The 27,038-nt window shown below is 49.0% G+C and overlaps 1 protein-coding gene across 1 annotated transcript in view; it reads left to right on the top strand.

The window, feature by feature from the left end:
- hip1r (huntingtin interacting protein 1 related) overlaps positions 1-26,157 on the top strand; it is a gene marked incomplete at both ends in the record, with an annotated part of 85,165 nt that extends 59,008 nt beyond the window's left edge. Inside the window, 16 exons of the mRNA XM_079257184.1 lie at positions 11,290-11,484; positions 12,842-12,952; positions 13,030-13,372; positions 15,252-15,338; positions 18,070-18,177; positions 18,252-18,388; positions 19,458-19,568; positions 22,232-22,290; positions 22,366-22,396; positions 22,473-22,535; positions 22,767-22,867; positions 22,960-23,065; positions 23,159-23,282; positions 24,283-24,344; positions 25,401-26,039; positions 26,122-26,157. Of these exons, the coding sequence (XP_079113310.1) occupies positions 11,290-11,484; positions 12,842-12,952; positions 13,030-13,372; positions 15,252-15,338; positions 18,070-18,177; positions 18,252-18,388; positions 19,458-19,568; positions 22,232-22,290; positions 22,366-22,396; positions 22,473-22,535; positions 22,767-22,867; positions 22,960-23,065; positions 23,159-23,282; positions 24,283-24,344; positions 25,401-26,039; positions 26,122-26,157 (2,313 nt within the window). The remainder of the gene's footprint in view (positions 1-11,289; positions 11,485-12,841; positions 12,953-13,029; positions 13,373-15,251; positions 15,339-18,069; positions 18,178-18,251; positions 18,389-19,457; positions 19,569-22,231; positions 22,291-22,365; positions 22,397-22,472; positions 22,536-22,766; positions 22,868-22,959; positions 23,066-23,158; positions 23,283-24,282; positions 24,345-25,400; positions 26,040-26,121) is intronic.
- Between the last annotated feature and the right edge of the window lie 881 nt (positions 26,158-27,038).

Genomic DNA, 27,038 nt, shown 5'->3' with positions numbered 1-27,038 from the left:
CAGTATCGGAGGCTTTAACCTGATCCCCAGTATGGGAGGCTCTAACCAGATCCCCAGTGTGGGAGGCTCTAACCAGATCCCCAGTGTGGGAGGCTCTAACCAGATCCCCAGTATGGGAGGCTCTAACCAGATCCCCAGTTTGGGAGGCTCTAACCTGATCCCCAGTATGGGAGGCTCTAACCAGATCCCCAGTGTGGGAGGCTCTAACCAGATCCCCAGTGTGGGAGGCTCTAACCAGATCCCCAGTGTGGGAGGCTCTAACCAGATCCCCAGTATGGGAGGCTCTAACCAGATCCCCAGTTTGGGAGGCTCTAACCAGATCCCCAGTGTGGGAGGCTCTAACCAGATCCCCAGTATGGGAGGCTCTAACCAGATCCCCAGTGTGGGAGGCTCTAACCAGATCCCTAGTGTGGAAGGCTCTAACCAGATCCCCAGTGTGGGAGGCACATAACCCCCAGTATGGGAGGCTCTAACCAGATCCCCAGTATCGGAGGCTTTAACCTGATCCCCAGTATGGGAGGCTCTAACCAGATCCCCAGTGTGGGAGGCTCTAACCAGATCCCCAGTGTGGGAGGCTCTAACCAGATCCCCAGTATGGGAGGCTCTAACCAGATCCCCAGTTTGGGAGGCTCTAACCTGATCCCCAGTATGGGAGGCTCTAACCAGATCCCCAGTGTGGGAGGCTCTAACCAGATCCCCAGTGTGTGAGGCTCTAACCAGATCCCCAGTGTGGGAGGCTCTAACCAGATCCCTAGTGTGGAAGGCTCTAACCAGATCCCCAGTGTGGGAGGCACATAACCCCCAGTATGGGAGGCTCTAACCAGATCCCCAGTATCGGAGGCTTTAACCTGATCCCCAGTATGGGAGGCTCTAACCAGATCCCCAGTGTGGGAGGCTCTAACCAGATCCCCAGTGTGGGAGGCTCTAACCAGATCCCCAGTGTGGGAGGCTCTAACCAGATCCCCAGTATGGGAGGCTCTAACCAGATCCCCAGTTTGGGAGGCTCTAACCAGATCCCCAGTATGGGAGGCTCTAACCAGATCCCCAGTATGGGAGGCTCTAACCAGATCCCCAGTTGGGAGGCTCTAACCAGATCCGTAGTGTGGGAGGCTCTAACCAGATCCCCAGTATGGGAGGCTCTAACCAGATCCCCAGTGTGGGAGGCTCTAACCAGATCCCTAGTGTGGAAGGCTCTAACCAGATCCCCAGTGTGGGAGGCACATAACCCCCAGTATGGGAGGCTCTAACCAGATCCCCAGTATCGGAGGCTTTAACCTGATCCCCAGTATGGGAGGCTCTAACCAGATCCCCAGTGTGGGAGGCTCTAACCAGATCCCCAGTGTGGGAGGCTCTAACCAGATCCCCAGTATGGGAGGCTCTAACCAGATCCCCAGTTTGGGAGGCTCTAACCTGATCCCCAGTATGGGAGGCTCTAACCAGATCCCCAGTGTGGGAGTCTCTAACCAGATCCCCAGTGTGTGAGGCTCTAACCAGATCCCCAGTGTGGGAGGCTCTAACCAGATCCCCAGTATGGGAGGCTCTAACCAGATCCCCAGTTTGGGAGGCTCTAACCAGATCCCCAGTGTGGGAGGCTCTAACCAGATCCCCAGTATGGGAGGCTCTAACCAGATCCCCAGTGTGGGAGGCTCTAACCAGATCCCTAGTGTGGAAGGCTCTAACCAGATCCCCAGTGTGGCAGGCACATAACCCCCAGTATGGGAGGCTCTAACCAGATCCCCAGTATCGGAGGCTTTAACTTGATCCCCAGTATGGGAGGCTCTAACCAGATCCCCAGTGTGGGAGGCTCTAACCAGATCCCCAGTGTGGGAGGCTCTAACCAGATCCCCAGTATGGGAGGCTCTAAGCAGATCCCCAGTTTGGGAGGCTCTAACCACATCCCCAGTGTGGAAGGCTCTAACCAGATCCCCAGTGTGGGAGGCTCTAACCAGATCCCCAGTATGGGAGGCTCTAACCAGATCCCCAGTATGGGAGGCTCTAACCAGATCCCCAGTGTGGAAGGCTCTAACCAGATCCCCAGTGTGGGAGGCTCTAACCAGATCCCCAGTGTGGGAGGCACATAACCCCCAGTATGGGAGGCTCTAACCAGATCCCCAGTATAGGAGGCTCTAACCAGATCCCCAGTGTAGGAGGCTCTAACCAGATCCCCAGTGTGGAAGGCTCTAACCAGATCCCCAGTGTGGGAGGCTCTAACCAGATCCCCAGTGTGGGAGGCACATAACCCCCAGTATGGGAGGCTCTAACCAGATCCCCAGTATAGGAGGCTCTAACCAGATCCCCAGTGTAGGAGGCTCTAACCAGATCCCCAGTGTGGAAGGCTCTAACCAGATCCCCAGTGTGGGAGGCTCTAACCAGATCCCCAGTGTGGGAGGCACATAACCCCCAGTATGGGAGGCTCTAACCAGATCCCCAGTATAGGAGGCTCTAACCAGATCCCCAGTGTGGGAGGCTCTAACCAGATCCCCAGTGTGGAAGGCTGTAACCAGATCCCCAGTGTGGGAGGCACATAACCCCCAGTATGGGAGGCTCTAACCAGATCCCCAGTGTGGAAGGCTCTAACCAGATCCCCAGTTTGGGAGGCTCTAACCACATCCCCAGTGTAGAAGGCTCTAACCAGATCCCCAGTGTGGGAGGCTCTAACCAGATCCCCAGTATGGGAGGCTCTAACCAGATCCCCAGTGTGGGAGGCTCTAACCAGATCCCTAGTGTGGAAGGCTCTAACCAGATCCCCAGTGTGGGAGGCACATAACCCCCAGTATGGGAGGCTCTAACCAGATCCCCAGTATCGGAGGCTTTAACCTGATCCCCAGTATGGGAGGCTCTAACCAGATCCCCAGTGTGGGAGGCTCTAACCAGATCCCCAGTGTGGGAGGCTCTAACCAGATCCCCAGTATGGGAGGCTCTAACCAGATCCCCAGTTTGGGAGGCTCTAACCACATCCCCAGTGTGGAAGGCTCTAACCAGATCCCCAGTGTGGGAGGCTCTAACCAGATCCCCAGTATGGGAGGCTCTAACCAGATCCCCAGTATGGGAGGCTCTAACCAGATCCCCAGTGTGGAAGGCTCTAACCAGATCCCCAGTGTGGGAGGCTCTAACCAGATCCCCAGTGTGGGAGGCACATAACCCCCAGTATGGGAGGCTCTAACCAGATCCCCAGTATAGGAGGCTCTAACCAGATCCCCAGTGTAGGAGGCTCTAACCAGATCCCCAGTGTGGAAGGCTCTAACCAGATCCCCAGTGTGGGAGGCTCTAACCAGATCCCCAGTGTGGGAGGCACATAACCCCCAGTGTGGGAGGATCTAACCAGATCCCCAGTATAGGAGGCTCTAACCAGATCCCCAGTGTGGGAGGCTCTAACCAGATCCCCAGTGTGGGAGGCACATAACCCCCAGTATGGGAGGCTCTAACCAGATCCCCAGTGTGGAAGGCTCTAACCAGATCCCAAGTGTGGGAGGCACATAACCCCCAGTATGGGAGGCTCTAACCAGTTCCCCAGTATAGGAGGCTCTAACCAGATCCCCAGTGTGGGAGGCTCTAACCAGATCCCCAGTGTGGAAGGCTCTAACCAGATCCCCAGTGTGGGAGGCACATAACCCCCAGTATGGGAGGCTCTAACCAGATCCCCAGTATCGGAGGCTCTAACCTGATCCCCAGTATGGGAGGCTCTAACCAGATCCCCAGTATGGGAGGCTCTAACCAGATCCCCAGTGTGGGAGGCACATAACCCCCAGTATGGGAGGCTCTAACCAGATCCCCAGTATAGGAGGCTCTAACCAGATCCCCAGTGTGGGAGGCTCTAACCAGATCCCCAGTGTGGGAGGCTCTAATCAGATCCCCAGTGTGGGAGGCTCTAACCAGATCCCCAGTATGGGAGGCTCTAACCAGATCCCCAGTGTGGGAGGCACATAACCCGCAGTGTGGGAGGATCTAACCAGATCCCCAGTATAGGAGGCTCTAACCAGATCCCCAGTGTGGAAGGCTGTAACCAGATCCCCAGTGTGGGAGGCACATAACCCCCAGTATGGGAGGTTCTAACCAGATCCCCAGTGTGGGAGGCTCTAACCAGATCCCCAGTTTGGGAGGCTCTAACCACATCCCCAGTGTGGAAGGCTCTAACCAGATCCCCAGTGTGGGAGGCTCTAACCAGATCCCCAGTATGGGAGGCTCTAACCAGATCCCCAGTGTGGGAGGCACATAACCCCCAGTGTGGGAGGCTCTAACCAGATCCCCAGTGTGGAAGGCTCTAACCAGATCCCCAGTATAGGAGGCTCTAACCAGATCCCCAGTGTGGAATGCTCTAACCAGATCCCCAGTGTGGGAGGCTCTAACCAGATCCCCAGTATAGGAGGCTCTGACCAGATCCCCAGTGTGGGAGGCTCTAACCAGATCCCCAGTATGGGAGGCTCTAACCAGATCCCCAGTGTGGGAGGCTCTAACCAGATCCCCAGTGTGGGAGGCACATAACCCCCAGTATGGGAGGCTCTAACCAGATCCCCAGTATAGGAGGCTCTAACCAGATCCCCAGTGTGGGAGGCTCTAACCAGATCCCCAGTGTGGGAGGCTCTAACCAGATCCCCAGTGTGGGAGGCACATAACCCCCAGTATGGGAGGCTCTAACCAGATCCCCAGTGTGGAGGCTCTAACCAGATCCCCAGTGTGGGAGGCTCTAACCAGATCCTTAGTGTGGAAGGCTCTAACCAGATCCCCAGTGTGGGAGGCTCTAACCAGATCCCCAGTATGGGAGGCTGTAACCAGATCCCCAGTATGGGAGGCTCTAACCAGATCCCCAGTGTGGGAGGCACATAACCCCCAGTGTGGGAGGCTCTAACCAGATCCCCAGTGTGGAAGGCTCTAACCAGATCCCCAGTATAGGAGGCTCTAACCAGATCCCCAGTGTGGGAGGCACATAACCCCCAGTGTGGGAGGCTCTAACCAGATCCCCAGTATGGGAGGCTCTAACCAGATCCCCAGTATAGGAGGCTCTAACCAGATCCCCAGTGTGGGAGGCTCTAACCAGATCCCTAGTGTGGAAGGCTCTAACCAGATCCCCAGTGTGGGAGGCACATAACCCCCAGTATGGGAGACTCTAACCAGATCCCCAGTATCGGCGGCTTTAACCTGATCCCCAGTATGGGAGGCTCTAACCAGATCCCCAGTGTGGGAGGCTCTAACCAGATCCCCAGTGTGGGAGGCTCTAACCAGATCCCCAGTGTGGGAGGCTCTAACCAGATCCCCAGTATGGGAGGCTCTAACCAGATCCCCAGTTTGGGAGGCTCTAACCAGATCCCCAGTATGGGAGGCTCTAACCAGATCCCCAGTGTGGGAGGCTCTAACCAGATCCCTAGTGTGGAAGGCTCTAACCAGATCCCCAGTGTGGGAGGCACATAACCCCCAGTATGGGAGGCTCTAACCAGATCCCCAGTATCGGAGGCTTTAACCTGATCCCCAGTATGGGAGGCTCTAACCAGATCCCCAGTGTGGGAGGCTCTAACCAGATCCCCAGTGTGGGAGGCTCTAACCAGATCCCCAGTATGGGAGGCTCTAACCAGATCCCCAGTTTGGGAGGCTCTAACCTGATCCCCAGTATGGGAGGCTCTAACCAGATCCCCAGTGTGGGAGGCTCTAACCAGATCCCCAGTGTGGGAGGCTCTAACCAGATCCCCAGTGTGGGAGGCTCTAACCAGATCCCCAGTATGGGAGGCTCTAACCAGATCCCCAGTTTGGGAGGCTCTAACCAGATCCCCAGTGTGGGAGGCTCTAACCAGATCCCCAGTATGGGAGGCTCTAACCAGATCCCCAGTGTGGGAGGCTCTAACCAGATCCCTAGTGTGGAAGGCTCTAACCAGATCCCCAGTGTGGGAGGCACATAACCCCCAGTATGGGAGGCTCTAACCAGATCCCCAGTATCGGAGGCTTTAACCTGATCCCCAGTATGGGAGGCTCTAACCAGATCCCCAGTGTGGGAGGCTCTAACCAGATCCCCAGTGTGGGAGGCTCTAACCAGATCCCCAGTATGGGAGGCTCTAACCAGATCCCCAGTTTGGGAGGCTCTAACCTGATCCCCAGTATGGGAGGCTCTAACCAGATCCCCAGTGTGGGAGGCTCTAACCAGATCCCCAGTGTGTGAGGCTCTAACCAGATCCCCAGTGTGGGAGGCTCTAACCAGATCCCCAGTATGGGAGGCTCTAACCAGATCCCCAGTTTGGGAGGCTCTAACCAGATCCCCAGTGTGGGAGGCTCTAACCAGATCCCCAGTATGGGAGGCTCTAACCAGATCCCCAGTGTGGGAGGCTCTAACCAGATCCCTAGTGTGGAAGGCTCTAACCAGATCCCCAGTGTGGCAGGCACATAACCCCCAGTATGGGAGGCTCTAACCAGATCCCCAGTATCGGAGGCTTTAACTTGATCCCCAGTATGGGAGGCTCTAACCAGATCCCCAGTGTGGGAGGCTCTAACCAGATCCCCAGTATGGGAGGCTCTAAGCAGATCCCCAGTTTGGGAGGCTCTAACCACATCCCCAGTGTGGAAGGCTCTAACCAGATCCCCAGTGTGGGAGGCTCTAACCAGATCCCCAGTATGGGAGGCTCTAACCAGATCCCCAGTATGGGAGGCTCTAACCAGATCCCCAGTGTGGAAGGCTCTAACCAGATCCCCAGTGTGGGAGGCTCTAACCAGATCCCCAGTGTGGGAGGCACATAACCCCCAGTATGGGAGGCTCTAACCAGATCCCCAGTATAGGAGGCTCTAACCAGATCCCCAGTGTAGGAGGCTCTAACCAGATCCCCAGTGTGGAAGGCTCTAACCAGATCCCCAGTGTGGGAGGCTCTAACCAGATCCCCAGTGTGGGAGGCACATAACCCCCAGTATGGGAGGCTCTAACCAGATCCCCAGTATAGGAGGCTCTAACCAGATCCCCAGTGTGGGAGGCTCTAACCAGATCCCCAGTGTGGAAGGCTGTAACCAGATCCCCAGTGTGGGAGGCACATAACCCCCAGTATGGGAGGCTCTAACCAGATCCCCAGTGTGGAAGGCTCTAACCAGATCCCCAGTTTGGGAGGCTCTAACCACATCCCCAGTGTAGAAGGCTCTAACCAGATCCCCAGTGTGGGAGGCTCTAACCAGATCCCCAGTATGGGAGGCTCTAACCAGATCCCCAGTGTGGGAGGCTCTAACCAGATCCCTAGTGTGGAAGGCTCTAACCAGATCCCCAGTGTGGGAGGCACATAACCCCCAGTATGGGAGGCTCTAACCAGATCCCCAGTATCGGAGGCTTTAACCTGATCCCCAGTATGGGAGGCTCTAACCAGATCCCCAGTGTGGGAGGCTCTAACCAGATCCCCAGTGTGGGAGGCTCTAACCAGATCCCCAGTATGGGAGGCTCTAACCAGATCCCCAGTTTGGGAGGCTCTAACCACATCCCCAGTGTGGAAGGCTCTAACCAGATCCCCAGTGTGGGAGGCTCTAACCAGATCCCCAGTATGGGAGGCTCCAACCAGATCCCCAGTATGGGAGGCTCTAACCAGATCCCCAGTGTGGAAGGCTCTAACCAGATCCCCAGTGTGGGAGGCTCTAACCAGATCCCCAGTGTGGGAGGCACATAACCCCCAGTATGGGAGGCTCTAACCAGATCCCCAGTATAGGAGGCTCTAACCAGATCCCCAGTGTAGGAGGCTCTAACCAGATCCCCAGTGTGGAAGGCTCTAACCAGATCCCCAGTGTGGGAGGCTCTAACCAGATCCCCAGTGTGGGAGGCACATAACCCCCAGTGTGGGAGGATCTAACCAGATCCCCAGTATAGGAGGCTCTAACCAGATCCCCAGTGTGGGAGGCTCTAACCAGATCCCCAGTGTGGGAGGCACATAACCCCCAGTATGGGAGGCTCTAACCAGATCCCCAGTGTGGAAGGCTCTAACCAGATCCCAAGTGTGGGAGGCACATAACCCCCAGTATGGGAGGCTCTAACCAGTTCCCCAGTATAGGAGGCTCTAACCAGATCCCCAGTGTGGGAGGCTCTAACCAGATCCCCAGTGTGGAAGGCTCTAACCAGATCCCCAGTGTGGGAGGCACATAACCCCCAGTATGGGAGGCTCTAACCAGATCCCCAGTATCGGAGGCTCTAACCTGATCCCCAGTATGGGAGGCTCTAACCAGATCCCCAGTATGGGAGGCTCTAACCAGATCCCCAGTGTGGGAGGCACATAACCCCCAGTATGGGAGGCTCTAACCAGATCCCCAGTATAGGAGGCTCTAACCAGATCCCCAGTGTGGGAGGCTCTAACCAGATCCCCAGTGTGGGAGGCTCTAATCAGATCCCCAGTGTGGGAGGCTCTAACCAGATCCCCAGTATGGGAGGCTCTAACCAGATCCCCAGTGTGGGAGGCACATAACCCCCAGTGTGGGAGGATCTAACCAGATCCCCAGTATAGGAGGCTCTAACCAGATCCCCAGTGTGGAAGGCTGTAACCAGATCCCCAGTGTGGGAGGCACATAACCCCCAGTATGGGAGGCTCTAACCAGATCCCCAGTGTGGAAGGCTCTAACCAGATCCCCAGTTTGGGAGGCTCTAACCACATCCCCAGTGTGGAAGGCTCTAACCAGATCCCCAGTGTGGGAGGCTCTAACCAGATCCCCAGTATGGGAGGCTCTAACCAGATCCCCAGTGTGGGAGGCTCTAACCAGATCCCTAGTGTGGAAGGCTCTAACCAGATCCCCAGTGTGGGAGGCACATAACCCCCAGTATGGGAGGCTCTAACCAGATCCCCAGTATCGGAGGCTTTAACCTGATCCCCAGTATGGGAGGCTCGAACCAGATCCCCAGTGTGGGAGGCTCTAACCTGATCCCCAGTGTGGGAGGCTCTAACCAGATCCCCAGTATGGGAGGCTCTAACCAGATCCCCAGTTTGGGAGGCTCTAACCACATCCCCAGTGTGGAAGGCTCTAACCAGATCCCCAGTGTGGGAGGCTCTAACCAGATCCCCAGTATGGGAGGCTCTAACCAGATCCCCAGTATGGGAGGCTCTAACCAGATCCCCAGTGTGGAAGGCTCTAACCAGATCCCCAGTGTGGGAGGCTCTAACCAGATCCCCAGTGTGGGAGGCACATAACCCCCAGTATGGGAGGCTCTAACCAGATCCCCAGTATAGGAGGCTCTAACCAGATCCCCAGTGTGGGAGGCTCTAACCAGATCCCCAGTGTGGAAGGCTCTAACCAGATCCCCAGTGTGGGAGGCTCTAACCAGATCCCCAGTGTGGGAGGCACATAACCCCCAGTGTGGGAGGATCTAACCAGATCCCCAGTATAGGAGGCTCTAACCAGATCCCCAGTGTGGGAGGCTCTAACCAGATCCCCAGTGTGGGAGGCACATAACCCCCAGTATGGGAGGCTCTAACCAGATCCCCAGTGTGGAAGGCTCTAACCAGATCCCCAGTGTGGGAGGCACATAACCCCCAGTATGGGAGGCTCTAACCAGTTCCCCAGTATAGGAGGCTCTAACCAGATCCCCAGTGTGGGAGGCTCTAACCAGATCCCCAGTGTGGAAGGCTCTAACCAGATCCCCAGTGTGGGAGGCACATAACCCCCAGTATGGGAGGCTCTAACCAGATCCCCAGTATCGGAGGCTCTAACCTGATCCCCAGTATGGGAGGCTCTAACCAGATCCCCAGTATGGGAGGCTCTAACCAGATCCCCAGTGTTGAAGGCTCTAACCAGATCCCCAGTGTGGGAGGCTCTAACCAGATCCCCAGTATGGGAGGCTCTAACCAGATCCCCAGTGTGGGAGGCTCTAACCAGATCCCCAGTATGGGAGGCTCTAATCATATCCCCAGTATAGGAGGCTCTAACCAGATCCCCAGTGTGGGAGGCTCTAACCAGATCCCCAGTGTGGAAGGCTCTAACCAGATCCCCAGTGTGGGAGGCACATAATCCCCAGTATGGGAGGCTCTAACCAGATCCCCAGTATGGGAGGCTCTAACCTGATCCCCAGTATGGGAGGCTCTAACCAGATCCCCAGTGTGGGAGGCTCTAACCAGATCCCCAGTGTGGGAGGCTCTAACCAGATCCCCAGTGTGGGAGGCTTTAACCAGATCCCCTGTATGGGAGGCTCTAACCAGATCCCCAGTATGGGAGGCTCTAACCAGATCCCCAGTGTGGGAGGCTCTAACCAGATCCCCAGTGTGGGAGGCTCTAACCAGATCCCCAGTGTGGGAGGCTTTAACCAGATCCCCTGTATGGGAGGCTCTAACCAGATCCCCAGTATGGGAGGCTCTAACCAGATCCCCAGTATGGGAGGCTCTAACCAGATCCCCAGTATGGGAGGCTCTAACCAGATCCCCAGTGTGGGAGGCTCTAACCAGATCCCCAGTATGGGAGGCTCTAACCAGATCCCCAGTGTGGGAGGCTCTAACCAGATCCCCAGTATGGGAGGCTCTAACCAGATCCCCAGTGTGGGAGGCTCTAACCAGATCCCCAGTGTGGGAGGCTCTTACCAGATCCCCAGTGTGGAAGGCTCTAACCAGATCCCCAGTATGGGAGGCTCTAACCAGATCCCCAGTGTGGGAGGCACATAACCCCCAGTATGGGAGGCTCTAACCAGATCCCCAGTGTGGGAGGCTCTAACCAGATCCCCAGTATGGGAGGCTCTAACCAGATCCCCAGTATGGGAGGCTCTAACCAGATCCCCAGTGTGGGAGGCTCTTACCAGATCCCCAGTGTGGAAGGCTCTAACCTAAGACTGAAGCTGGCTAAAAACCCAACATGCCAGTAGCTGAATGTGTAATATTCGAGTTATTACACCGTGATGCTGATTAGAAGCTGACCCCGTGACACGCTGTGACAGACCACCTCCTGCAGAAATGCAGGAAGAGATGAAGAGCACTCAGAGCTCCACAAGCAGCTCTTTTCTACCGTCCAGGGATTCCAGTCGATGTTCTGGTCCGACATCCATTTACATGGATCCACGGTCAGATTCCAGATGCGTCGGTAATGAACCCAGTGTCTTGGCTACATTCTACAGCCGTTCGCTTCTTTTCAGCAACAGATTGTATTTATTGATGCATAAAGAGTCAGAGAGTTGCTAGAGCAGATAAGTGAGGAGTCCAGCTGCTAACTGTGATCCCTGCCGAGTCGAGCCTTGACCAGCAGCATGGTGGTGGAGGATGTGCTGGAACAGGTCTGATGGATGTGATCTGCTCCTAGAGCGAAGACCACCGTAGGGAGATGGTGTTCTAAATATTTAGCTTTGTTTTTGTGTGTTTTCTGTCTGGTTTTCTTTAGGAGGGGTCTCAGGTGAGCAGCAGCCTGGCGGCTCTGCAGGCGGAGCGAGATGTGCTGCTGCGCTCTGCAAGAGAGAAAGACGCAGAGCTTTTCTCACTGAAACAACAGGTGCAGCAACAGCAGAGCTCTGTGGACCTGGAGAGAGACAGAACCAACCGAGAACTGGAGGCTCTGAGAGCTCAGCTACAGCAGCAGGTCAGCATGAAAGAGGATCCACTCTCACAGCTTCTCATGACGCCAGGTCCTTTCCCTCTCACCTGATAATCCAAAGTTTCAGCAGAATCTTACGTTGCGTCTCTACATGTTCACGTGGATAAAGGAATGGCTGGAAGGCCAAGCTGTGGTCATCACCAACTCCTGGTAAAAAACCAGGATGCAGTTAAACCCCTACAGACTGCAGACAGAGACCTCTGATACTGCAGCTGCTGTTTAACCCTTAAAACTCCCAATCTTTTATTCATATTTAGTCTGGCTGTTTGTTTTTTTCTTTTACATATAAATATTCACAAATAAGATGAACCATCTTAACGACAGTCAGCCAGCAGACGTTTGCATGCAGATGTTTGCATGGAGACATGCAAACATCTGCATGCATTTCCATGCAGACGTGATGTTTCCGCGCAGACGTGACGTTTCCACGCAGACGTGACGTTTCCACGCAGACGTGACGTTTCCATGCAGACGTGACGTTTCCACGCAGATGTGACGTTTCCACGCAGACGTGACGTTTCCACGCAGACGTGACGTTTCCACGCAGACGTGACGTTTCCACGCAGACGTGACGTTTCCACGCAGACGTGACGTTTCCATGGACACGTGATGTTTTCAGATTCTGAGGCCAAAATGATGTAAAATGAATGTATGAACAGATAAAGCAGCATAAAGAGCAACCAGAACTTTGTAGAAATAACACACATAGATCAGCAGTCACCAAGCCTTTTCTCATCTGCACCTCATTCTCTCACGTCTGAAACACACACACACACACACACACACACACACACACACACACACACACACTGTTTCCATATTTACGCTATTTACCTGCTATCCTCACGAACCCACCTCCAGCTCAGCTACTGTTTGGCGCAGTGACACATCATGTTGTTTTCTGACTGCTTTTGATTGAACATTGCCAGAGTTTTAAGGGTTAAACTCAGGCCTCTGCTTCTTCTTCGAGGACTTTGCTCCTGTCAGGAAACTTGTCTGCTTCTGCTTTTCCTGCACACGAGGACGTTTCAGCCAAGATTTCTCATTTTGGTTTAAAGTTGGTGGAATGGGCGACCAGAGCAGCTCCTCTCTACACCTCCTCTCTAAACACCCCGAACGCTCCTAACCTGCTCATTTTGCACCCGTTCTACTTGTCTGCTTGTCATTAATCAGATTTAGATTTAATTCTTATGTCTGGGTGTGAATACCACACTGGAGTTTCTGTTTACTTTGAATCATTGATTTAACATGTCTTGATAGAAATTATCATTTCTTCAATAAAAAGAAAAGCTGTGTGAGAAACAGCTTAATTCTAACATCTGCTTTCATGTTGCTTTCACAGCTTGCCATCAACGCAGAGCAGAAGCTGGAGATCGACAGGCTGAGACGAGAGCTGGACTCCACACGAGCAGACCTGGTGCGAGCCAACAACATGCTGCAAAGCAGAGAAATGGTGGGAAGGCTTCTGCAGGTGTTTCTCCTCCACATGAAGCATTAGCTGCCATTCACTCAAACCTTTCATGTCCTCAGAGCGGGTCCCAGATGAGCAGCACCGTGGCGGCGCTGCAGGCGGAGAAGGACGCGTTGCTCCGCTCGGTTCGGGAGCACGAGGCCGAGCTGAGCTCCCTCAGGCAGCAAGCGCAGCTCCAGCAGAGCTCCCTGGAGCAGGAGCGGCAGAGGAGCAGCATGGAGCTGGGAAGCCTGCACGCCCAGCTTCACCAGCAGGCCTGTCGGGAAGGAGAGCTGGCCCAGAAGCTGCAGGACGAGCAGTTCAGTCTGCTGCAGTGTGCAGTGGTGGAAGCTGAGGGCATCATACTGGACGCTGTGGCCAAACTGGACGACCCCCTGCATGTCCGCTGCATCAGCTCCCCTGGTAAAAACACGCTCGTGGTGGAGGGGGCGTAGTGGAGCGACCAGAAGGAGATGTGTGGATAAAATCTGTCAATAAAAATGCTGGATGTTAGTTTAACCCTTAAAACTCTGCTAGATCCACAAATGTTTCTGTCATCCTCATCATCACAGGAAGGGGAGTGTGTAACTCTGTGATGGATATCTGACCCTTCACATCATCAGGTGTCAAACTCCGGTCCTCGACGGCCGGGATCCTGCAGGTGTTGGTTGTCTCCATGCTCCAACACGCCTGACCGAAACTCATAACTGGGTTGACAAGAAGCTGCTGGATCCATTTGATTTAAATCAGGTGTGTTGATAGAGGGAAACAACAAAAACCTGGAGGATACCGGCCCTCAGCGACTGGAGTTTGACACCTGTACTCCAGCTGGTCTACGGAGGTTTTCCAGCGTTTCTATCTATCCAGGAGGTTTACAATCCAGACACAACATGTAGTGTTTATTCACTAGCTGCGTTTCCATCACATTTTTTCACAAAATAAGAGATATTTCTAAGTTTCAGTAAGCAACAACTGCAACTTTCAGGTGTTTCCGTTGAGCAGTATGTAGCGCATTAGCCTGCAGAATCTCTACTGGTTGATCAGATTTTACGAGAACCGAGGCTCCTTCATGGTAGCCACGGAGCGTTATTTTGGGGTTTTTTACTTGTTGCAGGGAATTTGAAACAGCTTTTCGAAGCTTTTCTCCCTCGTTTTGTTTTCTAAAACTCTAAAATTCACTGTTATTTGTTCCATACCGCGCCATCTTTACCGGAAATAAACTGGTCGACCCCGACGGCACGTCCGGGGACACATAGATGGGACAAAAAGTGTTTCCATTGCGCTTTTGTGAGAAATTTATCAAAACATCTGAAAAACCATGTCATGAGAGTGTAAAACGTTTTAGCGATATTTAAGACTTATTTAAAATGTACGTCTTTCCATTTATGTTTTTTTTTATCGTGATATTCAGCTTTTGTGCGATTCTCGGTGTCATGGAAACACACTTAGAGACTAGATGGTAAATCCACCATTATTTATCACATCTTCATCACCATCACTACCATGTTGCTAAGAGACCTCTATTTCCACCTGGACATGATGATGAAGACACTTCCTGTCAGACTTTCCACCAATCAGAGAGCTTAAACTGACGGTAACGTCCAATCAGGAGCAGCCAAAGATCAACAAGTGATGAGAAAAGCAGGAAAATAATGATCCTCTATGGCTGGAATAAAGACTAAAATAATGGTGTTCACTGTCGGTCCTCGAGGGCCGTTGCCCCACAGGTCTATGTTGTATCCCTGCTCCAACACACCTGGTTTATGCTAACTGGATCTAATCCTATGAAGTTCTGCACATTGACTGGTTCATTTGAGTCAAGTGTGTTGGAGCAGGGATACAGCGATTGTGGCCCTCGAGGACCGGAGCTGGACACCCCTGGTCTCGAAGATGTTTTTGATACGTGCTGCATGGTTGGAGCTGGTTTTGTAAGGATGGCAGGTAAATCGTCGCATCAGTAACTGCAGAGGAAGAAAAAGTGTCAAGAAGTCAAAAGTTTCTGTTGTTTGTTTCAGTCTCAGTATTTTCCACGTTAGATGCGGTTGTGAGATTTTCAGAGCATCCCACTGGGATTTCAATTGATAGGTTTTTCTATTGATACATTAATTTTCCATCCTTTTAACCTGATAATCTGACAGCTGAGGCTGAATCATCTCGCCTGATGCTGACTGGGTTTAGAAGACTTCAGCTTCTACCTGCAGTTTGATACAGGAACTACAGCCTCGACCTCTTTCTTTTCCTCCCATCTGTCTGTATTGTTGCATCTTCCTGCAGCTTCTTCAGCAGTTCTCCTGTTTTTCAGATTATTTGGTGAACCGAGCTGAAATCACTCTGGGGTCCATCGACAAGATGCAGCAGAGCCACATGCTGTACCTGGGAAACAGGAGTGGTGAGTTGGACTCTGTTTACCTGAGGGGAGGAGTCTGGTTTTTTTTTAACTTTATTGTCAATTTAGAACAACAACAGACAGTTATATAACACTTTTATTACCTTGAGTTTGGTATTTAGATTATTGCATATATATCCAGTTATTGAGGCAAAGTAGCAGTAATAATGTACACAAAGACTGACGCATTAGGTGGATATACCTGCAGATCTATGCACATTTGTACATGTTTCCTGACGACGTATGATCGTGCAGCGCTTTTTTCATACAGAACTGCATCACATAAATGAAGGGTCAAAAACACAGGGCTGATAATAAAAAGTAAAGGGCAAGACAATAATTAATAGGGGTGGGAAAATCGGATTGAAAAATCAAAAATCGGGATTTTATTTTGCTTCACAATTTTAATATTGATTTGATATTTTTATTGTTTTTATTACTTGCTATCTTGGATATTATAGCAGCAGAATGATGGTCTGGCTACTCTGTTCTTTTTCCCTCATTGAAATCAAGAAAAATGACGAGCAAAATAAGTTTGATACATTTTTTTGTTTTTAATCTACAAAAATTAGCATATTGAAGAATTGTGAGAATTGCAATTTAAATCAAATCGGCACCCAAAAATCGGAATGGAATCGAATTGAGACAAAGGCATATCATCACAGCTCTATTAATGAAGATATTTAGCAAATGGAGCAAAGTTTAGGAACATTTTCCGTTGGATTTAGTTCTGTTAACATTAAATTGTTGGTGTTAAATGATTGGACGTTGCATTCTCTTTGCATTACTTCCACTTTGCTTCCTGCTTATCAACTTTCTTCTTTTGAAATATAACCACACTGCTGACTCAGTTAGACCCTTTCAACGCTGTGCAACATTGCGGTCATGTCACATGCTCCAACCGGTGGAAAAACAGCAGGAAATGAAAATCTGTTGTTTATATCGCCCCAGTTTTACTCATCGAGCTGATTCCGATGTGTTAAAAAGGGACTAACATCTGCTGATATAAGTGATATGTCGTGCATTCCTCTCTGTGTGAGACTGATCTGCCTTTTCAGGATAAATAAAGTAATCTGAACTGAATCTGTGCATTTATCAGAGGTGCTTTAGCTGTGACGGCTCTGGAAGAATCTCTGCTCACATTTCCAGTCATATTCCTTCCACAGGGACTTCTGATACCCCTGAGACATTTCAGGCTCTTTCACAGACATCATCATCTGTGACTGTTCCCGCCAGCCTTTAGTACAAGGTTCTCGCTGGGTCTTAAAAACCTCTAAATATTTCTAAAATTCAGAACTTTAAATAGTCCTAAATCTGCCAGATTTTCATCCAGGGTCCTAAACTGGATCTGAAGTCCTCATTTTTTCCTTACGTTTGCTGTCACAGTGAAACAGGGTCTGATAAAAGCGTAAAACTCTCCAGTAGTTTAAAAAAACAACAACATGGTTTTAATATTCCAGAGACACGCCAGACTCATAAAATACAGTAAAACGTTGTTATGTCAAGCTGATTCTGTGTTGTCAGGTTTTCTGAGGGGATCATGGTGAGTTCAAGTTGGCTCGTAATTCCAAGCATTAGAGAGTATCTGGCATCATAACCAGGTAGTCGTCGTTCCAGGTGCAACAATTGGTGAAAAACTGAAGCCAGTTTGTCAGCGTCTAAAAGAAGAAAAGCACAAACACATTGTAAAAACGTCACCATGACAACAGCAATGTTTAATAAACTGCACATTGAACAAATTTTTCTAGAAACAAGCTGTAAAAATGACGTAATTATCGATAACGACTCACAAAACGAACACAGAATGTAAAGGATTTTAACAGAGACAACAATGGACGACAGCTGGTCCTGCAGCCATCTTTAAATCTGGAATCTCAGGATCCTCGCCGACTTGTGAGTTCTCTGCTTGGACTTCCGAGATCGCTTCATCGTTTCCAGCTAAATTTATTCGTATTTCTGAGTTCCGAGGACAGCTGGAATGCATGATTACGTAGCTAGCGGTGTTCATACGTGAGGATTAAGCTGCAAATGCAGTGATACTTGCAGGCCAGAAGTGGCCCAGTTTGCAGCTATGTTTGTTCCATAACTACCAGCGGAGTCACGTCGGCTGCTGGTCGGAGAAAATGTGGGATGGAACTTAATCTTCTTGAATTACCAAATTAATAAAAATAAAAGTTTTTCTGCATTTCTAGGATCATTTGAATGTTTCTGGTCCTGCTGGACTGCAAGTGTACCCAAGGTCAGATTATCCAATAGGCATTATGGGCACATGCCCAGGGGCCCACACCCACTTGGGGCCCGCGTAGGGTGTACACCAGGATTTTGGACATGAAACAAACATACAGAAAATCCAGATAGTTCCACCATAGTGTCTAGTGTGTTTCTATTGGTACCATTGGCTGAGAGATTTTAGAAATGTCGTTTCACAGTGTATCATTCACAATTTTCACAATGTTGCGGTGGGGAATGGGGCCCATGGAACATTCTGGGCCCATGGGGCCTGTGCACTTTTAATCCGGCCGTGGGTGTACCTGCTTCCCCAGCTCCAGTTCCCTGACCCTGAATTGGACTAAGCTGCAGGAACCCTGCTCATATGCAGTGTATTCCACATCATAATGAACATTTTTGTTCTTTTTAGTGCAGAATAAGTTTTAAAAAAGGTGCTTCTATGCTGTTTGTCTTTTAATACTGTCCCAGTTTGCTGAGCTTGTTTACCACCGTTTCTCCTCTTCAGATGCCAGCGGCTTGCTGAGAGCGGTCACACAGTTTTCCCACCTGGCCGCGGACACCATCGTCAACGCAGCAGCGACGTCCCACTCTGCTCCCACAGATCAGGCAGACGGTAAGAGTCACTCTGATAAACACACCACACAACCAAACGATCCACACTCAGTTCGGTTTGTTCGTCTCCTTCAGGTCTGACAGACAGCTGCCGGGACTGCGCCAACCACTGCCTCCAGTTCCTGAAGGATCTCAAGTTTCAGGCCAGTCTGCAAAGAGCAGACCCGTCTGCGGTTCGCTACACCGTCCAGCGTCTCCTCGCTATGGGACTGGTGAGACACATTCCAAATACTACACAGAAATATGAAGTTATTCGGGTTCAGGGCAGGTGTCTGCAACCTTGACAATAAAAGAGCCGTTTTACCTCCTGTCCCACCAAATAAAGATTGTTTAAAATTTAAAAAGAACTTGCTCGACTCCTAAAGATTATGTTTATTTTAACGTATTTTTAGAAGTCAAACCGTCTAGCTTGTGGCCACTAGGGGGCGCTAAACCTATAACTTCCGCAGGGTCACACAGTCTCCATCCGTGTTTTTTGTAAAATGTTTAGGGAGTCACGTTAGCTTTGGTCTGTAACTGGTTAGCTTCAACTAACCAGCAAAATAAAGACCCAGATGTATCCTGCAACGTTCTGCAGCTCATCAGTCACTTGCTGCCGTTTTTCAGATTAAACACTGGCTGAAAGATGTGGAAAAAGTTCTTCACATGCTACTGCGTTTGCACATCAGGCACAGAGCTAACTTAGCATTCTGCTAGCACTGAGGCTAACAGAGAGTTTTACATCCACACTGTTCTTCCATCACACTCCAACCACCAGGGACACTGGTGTCTTTCCTCTGGAGCGATCTCTTTCCTGCTTTCTCTTTCTGACCTCCTCGGACACCGTTTTCACCTTCTTACTTCGTTCATGACAAACTTTGGTTGGAAGAGAAGGGAAGCTACAGAGTAGACTTAGTACAAACAGACATAGTAGCTTTGCTTTTCTGGAGAGGGCAGCTGCCTCGGAGCAGCGACACACCAAACACTGTAATCTGACCCCAGAAATCCTCATGATTACTCTCATCATGCTGTTTGGGTCAGAAGTTACAGGGTGTCCCTTTAACGGTCCATCCTTCTGACGCAGAAACACGTCTCTAAAGCTTCTCAAGTAAAAGAAGACATGTAAACTAAAGAGGTTCAAAAAGTAGGTATCTGCAGACCCGCAGGTATCTGCAGACCTGGACTGGATGATATCTGTATTCTGTATAAAGGGACTACCGGTAGTTGGAGCTCGTATCGGGACCAACACAAGACTTCCTGTTTGATGGTTTCAGTGTTTGCTGTTGTGTGATTGTTGTTTAGGATCTGCGTCCGAAAGGACAGGACGTGCTGAGAGAACAGCTGGGAAGCGTGGTGGATAAGGAGATGGTCGCCACGTCCACTGCCATTGAGGAGGCCGTTCTACGAATGGATGTAAGCACAAACAGCAGAGTTTCTTCTGAGTTGTGACTGAAAATCACAGATAATTCATGACAAACATGAAGATGAAGACAAAAAGAAGCGTTCTAGTCCTCCACATGAACACAGGCTGGTCAGTCAAAGGTTTTTATTTCATGTTAACAGATGAGTAAACACTTCCAGATGGTCTTCCTGCAGGACTGCACAGGATGCTGAAAACTAATCGTATGGAAACATCAGCATCTGCATTGTTAGATAAAATAATCCTTTATTCGTCCCCCACAGGAGATATTCACATTGTCTCAGCAGCTGGGAAAAGTGAAAACCAAGCGGCAGCCTCCTGCGGTTAAAAGTGAAGCCTATGCGGAAGTGCATAAAACTGCAGTTCCCCCTTCATCTGCTAGGGGCTGATAAAGATTAAATTATTTATTAGATGTATGACTTATTAAAAAAAAAAAAAAAGTTAATTTTTGGTTTAATAGGTCAGGTTTACCTTCATGACAACTGTGGGGGGAGTGAATTTTTTTTCTAACTCGCCCGTTTAAAAGTAATTTAGTCTCGAAGTTCGGCATATTTAGGGGCGTGTCCTTTTGATTGACAGGTACCAATCCCTGGCTTCAAGTCACTCGCCCGTTTAAAAGTAATTTAGTCTCGAAGTTCGGCATATTTAGGGGCGTGTCCTTTTGATTGACAGGTACCAATCCCTGGCTTCAAGTCAGAAGAACGTAGAACAGCCGCGGTTTTTAGCCGGTTAACAACGTGACTTAGCTTTAGCCCGCTTACCTCCGTTAGCTGGTTAGCTCCTGTTATCTCCGGGTTAGCTCTTAGCTACAGAAAGCTCGGAGTTCGCTCGATGTCAATCATCCACCATGACACTCACAGCCCCCCCTCTCAGCTCCACCTCTTTGCCCATATTTGTATTTTCTGGGCGAGACGACGCGCATGACGCTGCCAACATGGCGACGGAAGGAACCGCCCACCGAGCTTCAATTCAGCTCTTCAGAAACCTACGGGTGACGTCACAGAGGCTCCGCCCATCTCTTTATTTACAGTCTATGGTGAAAACACATGTTCCATGCATTTACATGGGAGTTTTAATTCCTGTTTAATTCACAATAAAAGTTCATTCCACTTTAAACTGATGAAAAATGACCATGTAGACACTTAATTCCTAGTGCAAATTTCTATTTGGAATTAAACTTAATTCCAATGTAAGTGTCTGGTTTATTCTCATTTTAATTCCGAACTATTTAATTCCTCTGTCATGTAAACCTTCATTCTGCTCTAAGTTAATTCTGGTCGTTCTGAGCATGCTCGTTACCTTGTCCTGTCCCGATGACGCGCGTTGTTTTGCCTCCCGTGTTCGGTGGTCTATCTTTCTTCTCCTTCTCAGTTGCTGCAAAAAGTGAAGTAGTATGCTGGTGTTGAGCTGTTACTCCACATTTATGATAAAAATAGTGGCGAAATTGGTTCTTATTATGTAGTTTTTACAAGTTACGACTGAAAAGACGAGAAGCAGGGAGCCAACTTTGTTTATTTCCGGTATACATCATACGTCACGTGCACCCTCTGTCCAATCATAACCCTTCCCAATCCACCGCTCTCAAGAGAAAATAAGTGAGGACGTGTTTCATGTAAACCTTTATTCAGAATTATTATTTTTATGTAAACTTGTAGGAGAATATGTTTATTCCGAATTATTAATTCCGAATTAAAAAACATCATGTAACCGTAGCCAATGTAAAATATAAAACAAAATATGTGGGTACTATTATCAACATTACAAAGACATTTAGACTGACAGTGGGACAGTAGCTGCTGTGGTAATCTGGAATTTATTTTAGAGCATGACAGTCCCGAACCACCATGCTGAGGGGTTAGAAATGGAATGGAACATTAGAGTAGTTCAGAAAGCTTGCTTTAGTTGAGGGGCAGAGCTCTCGAGACCTCTCGCTGGCAACAACTGTGCATTGTCAATAAATAGGATGGAACACGGTTGATTTCTAGATTTATTTTTCTTCAGATAAATTCCACGACAGTTTGGTGTCAGAAGTGGGATCTCACGTGTTTCCGCCGGGACGACAGCAGCCCTTATTAATGCACCTCAGATTAGAACAGTGTTTCACAATCCAGCTCCTCCGGACCCTCCGGACCCTCCGGACCCTCCATCCTGCATGTCTCAGACCTGTTTCTACTCCGACACTCCTTCCTTTGCATGTCATGTGGAGTGGCTGACCCTCGTATCAAAAAGCATAAACTCAGGTGGTTCAGGTATCTGATGGCAGACCCTGTACTCTTATGGCCTGGGAACACCTTGGGGTCTCCCAGGAGGAGCTGCAGATGGATGTCTTGACGTCCCTCCTGAACCTGTTCCCTCCATGACACAGCCGTGGATACAAGCAGAGGTGGCAACTCCTGGTCCAGAAAGTAAAAGTCCTGCCATGTTTATGGATCTACCTGTATATTTAGAACAGGTGTTTTCACTAAGAGGCTCGTTTACCTGGCAAATAAACTCTGCTCATTAAATTCAGCTTGTTTGGTGACTGGTCAGAACAGCTGCCTGACTGGACTTTTACTTTCTGGACCAGGAGTTGCCACTTCTGGATACAAGCAACCAAAAATGCCGGACAGAGCTGAAGTTACACTCTGCGGCGCTGAAGTTTATGTTTGTTTGACAGGAAATTCTGAACCAGGCGAAGAGGGAAACCACCGGTATAAAGCTGGAGGTGAACCAGAGGTAAGAGCAGCACTGTGGTTCTGATCCCGTCCCTCTTTGTCAGCCTTGTTGACTTTTCTGTCTGCCTTCACGCAGCATCCTGGGCTCCTGTTCAGACCTGATGAAGGTAAGACGTCTGTTAAATGGCTGTGTGCTGACTGAGTCGTTCACGCTGCTCATTGATGTTCTGCTGCTCCCTCCAGGCTGTTCACATCCTGGTGACCGCTTCCACCGACCTGCAGAAAGACATTGTAGAAAGTGGCAGGGTGAGTTTCTGTGTTCATCTGCAGGACGAAGGACTAGAACCCTTTTCGTTAGCATGTCGAATGAAAGGAGGAACCTGAAATATTTTCAACCTCAGACATTAAAACACGTGAATTTGCAGGTCTTAGAGGCGGTATTTGGTTTACAGGCTGCCTGGAGACGTTTTTATGAATTAAATTGGTCTAAAATTCATTGTTTCCACATGATGTTGAGTCTAACAATTCCTCCTGCAGGGAGTCGCGTCTGTTACTGAATTTTATGCCAAAAACTCTCGCTGGAGCGAAGGACTCATCTCTGCCTCCAAAGCTGTGGGCTGGGGTGCCACTCAGCTACTGTAAGCATTCAAAAGCATCGACACGAACATGCTCCAGCTTCTGAAACGCTGTCCAGTATGTAAAACCGTGTGGCGGTCTGTTTGTCGTTTAGAGACTCGGCTGATCGGGTTGTGGGTGAAAAAGGTACGTATGAGGAGCTCATCGCCTGCTCGCATGAGATCGCCGCGAGCACTGCTCAGCTCGTCGCTGCCTCCAAGGTACGAACACGAATCGTCATTTTAAAGGCAGTCGGTGTCCGTGTGTAAACCTCAATGTGTCCACATGACAGGAGATGTCTTCTGTCGTTGCAGGTCAAGGCCGACCGCAACAACAAGAAGCTGAACACGCTGCAGCAGGCCTCGCGGCATGTGAACGACATGGCCGCCGTGGTCGTCACCTCCACCAAACACGGGCAGCAGCAGATTTCTGACCACGGTGAGAAGAAGAGCTCACAATCGCTCATTTCACCCCATGTTTGGTCTCAGACAGCATTTAACAGGACATTGTGTAGAAATGACGTTGACATGACGGTGACATCATGTTTGCATTGAAGCGAATAATCTCGCCCTCCATCGACCCTGCTGACTGGAATCACATGTTTCACTGCCTGAACAGAACATCAGTACATGCGACACACACAGTGAGGTTCAGAGGAAAAACATAAATCAATTCTCATGTCAAACATATATTTCATGGAAAAATGTGTTTGTGATGCTGAGGAACAACAAGCCCCTCTAACTGGGCTAGAACATGTTTGGAGTATTATTTTTAAATTTTGGCGTTAAACAGCTTCCGTATACAGAAGTCTCGTCTGTTCTCATGTCCATAAAAACCAGAATGTTTCCAAACTCTGCCTTCAGAGTAGAAATCTCATGCTCAGTAACGGTAGCTGCAAGGCTATCTGCTAGCTTCCTCCTAGTTTCCTAGTAGCTTCCTACTAGCTTCCTCATAGCTTCTTCCTAGTTTCCTGCTAGCTTCCTGTTAGCTTCCTGCTAGCTTCCTGGTAGTTTCCTGGTAGCTTCCTGCTAGTTTCCTGCTAGCTTCCTGCTAGTTTCCTGGTAGTTTCCTGCCAGCTTCCTGCTAGTTTCCTGCTAGCTGTTGTTTACCATTTGCCGCCCAGAAACTTCAGGGGGACGGACTGGTCCATCTACCTCAAGTATCTGGCGGGCATCACAACTTTTATGTTCCTCCCTCACTTTACAGCTACGTTTCTGTTTTTTATTATTATTAAAAATAATTGTTTTTAACCATTTATAAGTTGTAGTTAAGGTGCCATGTGTTGCTTTCAGATGTGATTAAATAGTTGGACGTAACACCAGAAGAGACTGGTTTGCTAATTCTCTGATTTTATGACTCTGTTCACTGAATTCACAGTTAATTTGTCAGTTTTGTGTCCTGCAGATTTAATTTCTGGATTGTTTTTCTGTCTGTGCAGGACTGATGGACTTCTCTGGAATGTCTCTGATCAAGCTGAAGAAGGAGGAAATGGAAGCTCAGGTGAGACATTGTGGTGAATTGTTCTGTCTGATGGTCAATAGCTTCGGGTTGCAGTGTCGCTACATCCCACGCCGACACTCCAACAGTGTCGACTGGATCAGAAGAAAGAATGAAGCTGCAGATGGAAAGTCCAGACTGCAGATGGAAATGAAAGTAACACACAAGTTCATAACAAGCTGGCTGTACACAGAACATGCAAAGCAAACATGCTATAAGTCAGTCCATATCAGTCAATACGTGGATAAAAAAAGAGAAAGGGACTGCGCTTGTTAGCTTCAAGCTAAAACATAAAACAGATAATTTGTTCTTGGATAAATGTTGAAATAATTTCCAACTCTTCCCTTTAGCCTTTAGCTAACCTACAACTGGGCTAGAGAGTTAGAAATGAGTAAATAAATGGTTGTAAATAACAGTAATAATCTGATAAACTGAAAAGTCTGTGGCTACATTATGGTTCAGCTTAGTTAGCATTAAGCTAGTTTTACACACTGGAAATGGTGAGTTTTAAGCTGAAGTCATGATATTTTATTTATTTTTATTCACTTACAACAACATATAAGAAAAATATTGTTTATATTTCATTTGGACTCTTGTTGTTTGCTAAGTGGGACCCCCAGAAGCTACATGCTGCTTACAAGTAGGGGTCCACGTGCAAAATACATGTCAACATCACTCAGCATCGATGTACAAAAGTCAGTGTTTTATTTTCAATAGAATAGATGTTGGGTGGAAACTAAATATATGTATTTTGTTCCACTTTTTTATGGAAAATAATAAACCCAAAAAGTCTTTAAATTGTCATTTAGAGGATTAAAATAATTAAAATAATTACATGTTTTTTTGAAGCATCAGTTTTTCTGTCTGGTGACTTGAAGGGGCCGAGATCGAGTCCCTGATTTCCTTTTCACCTTTCAGAAAAACTTGACTCCACAAGGATTCAAATGTTTACCTGCAAAGAAAGACGCTTCATTGATCGATAAAATGAAATCCATGGACAGTTTATTTCAAAAAGCGTTTTCAATGGAAGCTAACATCATGTCTGACATCCTGTCTCAGGTGAAGGTTCTGCAGCTGGAGAGCCAGCTGGAGCAGGAGCGGGTCCGTCTGGGGGAGCTGAGGAAGCGCCACTATGACCTGGGGGTCACCGGGAACAGCAGCCCCAGCACAGATGATGGTGCCGACAGCTTCCCGCCGCCACCGCCGCCATCTCTGCTGGACTCCACCCCAGTACCTCCGTCCTTCTCTCAGACACAGCCCTACGCAAACACCCAGAGCCTCTCGCAAATGGCTCCGTTTGCCCCGGCTAAAACGCAGTCCTTCTCTCTGCCGCAGTCTTACACACCGACACACGCCTTCCCCCCGTCTCAAACGTACACGCCATCCCAAAACTACACGCCATCCCAAAACTACACGCCATCCCAAAACTACACGCCATCCCAAAACTACACGCCATCCCAAAACTACACACCATCCCAGAGTTACGTCCCCTCGCAGCCCTACATCCCGTCTCAGCCGTTCACAACCCCCACGCAGAGTTACTTCCAGCCTCAGTCCTACTCCCCGTCTCAGCCGCCATCCAGCATCTCGCAACCTAAAGCAGCTTCCCAGACGTCCCAGCAGAACCCCGAGTCCTCCAGACCTTCGTCACGGAGACCAAACATCTTCACCAAGTCTGGAAACCTGCTGAAGAACGCAGTGAGTTTCATCCCGAATACCCGTCTCACAGCGTAGTCTGATAGAAATATGCAAACCTCAGTCTGTTTCCTTGTGATTTCAGTTCAAACGAGGTGAAACAGGAGCAGGAGAGTCCTGAAGCGGACCGAGGAAGAGGAAGCTGGGGAGATACTGTCTATAATAACAGCAGTACTTTTAAATCAAACCAAATCTGTGCAGTAATGGCTTTAATCCGTGCTTTACATGAGCTACGTTTGCAAATTTAATCATTATTTAATATTTTGTCTTCTGTATTTTGAAAGAGATTTATTAAAGTCTTGAAATGAACAGATTTCTGCAGATGAAGCTTTTTTTTTTTTTATCCGCGTTAATGAGAGGAAATCCTGAGTTCTGACTTAATTTAAAAGGCTTTTCTAAATATTTTTAGATAAAATATTTATTATAGTTTTTAATTAAAATAAATAGATAAAAACTAATAAAATATAAAATTATTTCTAGGTAATGGTCTGGTCTGGCCTTCTGGAAATCCGATCGCTCTCTGTGGCCCCAGAATATCTCTGATTTGGTTTACTGGGCTGAAAAATTATTCCACTTGAATAAACTCTAAATATAGCACAATAAAACTTCAGCTATAACACAAATAAACATGTTCCTGTATGAATGATTAGTAGTTGAAGTAGGTGATGATCTCCTCTGGCTGTGTTATATTCTAACAGCCACTTCATCAGGCTGCTATTTCAGTCATGCGCAGTACAAACTGCAATCTCACCACCATGGAAGCGACTCACAGTTGGACCAGAGAAGTGTCAAGCCAGAAAACGTACAGTACTGGAAGTACATGCCATCACCTTCAAATTAAATGTGAAGTCGCTGCTGTAGAGTTGATTAAACTCATTATATTATGTTTTATAAATTAGACATATTGGTATAAAATAAAATGGCGTGGTAGACATTTTCAGTAAAACTAGGAAAGCTATAATATACTTAAATTGAAGTTTAACTGCTCATTACTTTTGTTCA

The sequence above is a fragment of the Telmatherina bonti genome (assembly GCF_933228915.1).
Source record: "Telmatherina bonti genome assembly, chromosome: 17".
Lineage (NCBI taxonomy): Eukaryota > Metazoa > Chordata > Actinopteri > Atheriniformes > Telmatherinidae > Telmatherina > Telmatherina bonti.
Note: the sequence above shows the minus strand (reverse complement) of the source record. Positions and strands in the feature narration are given on the sequence as shown.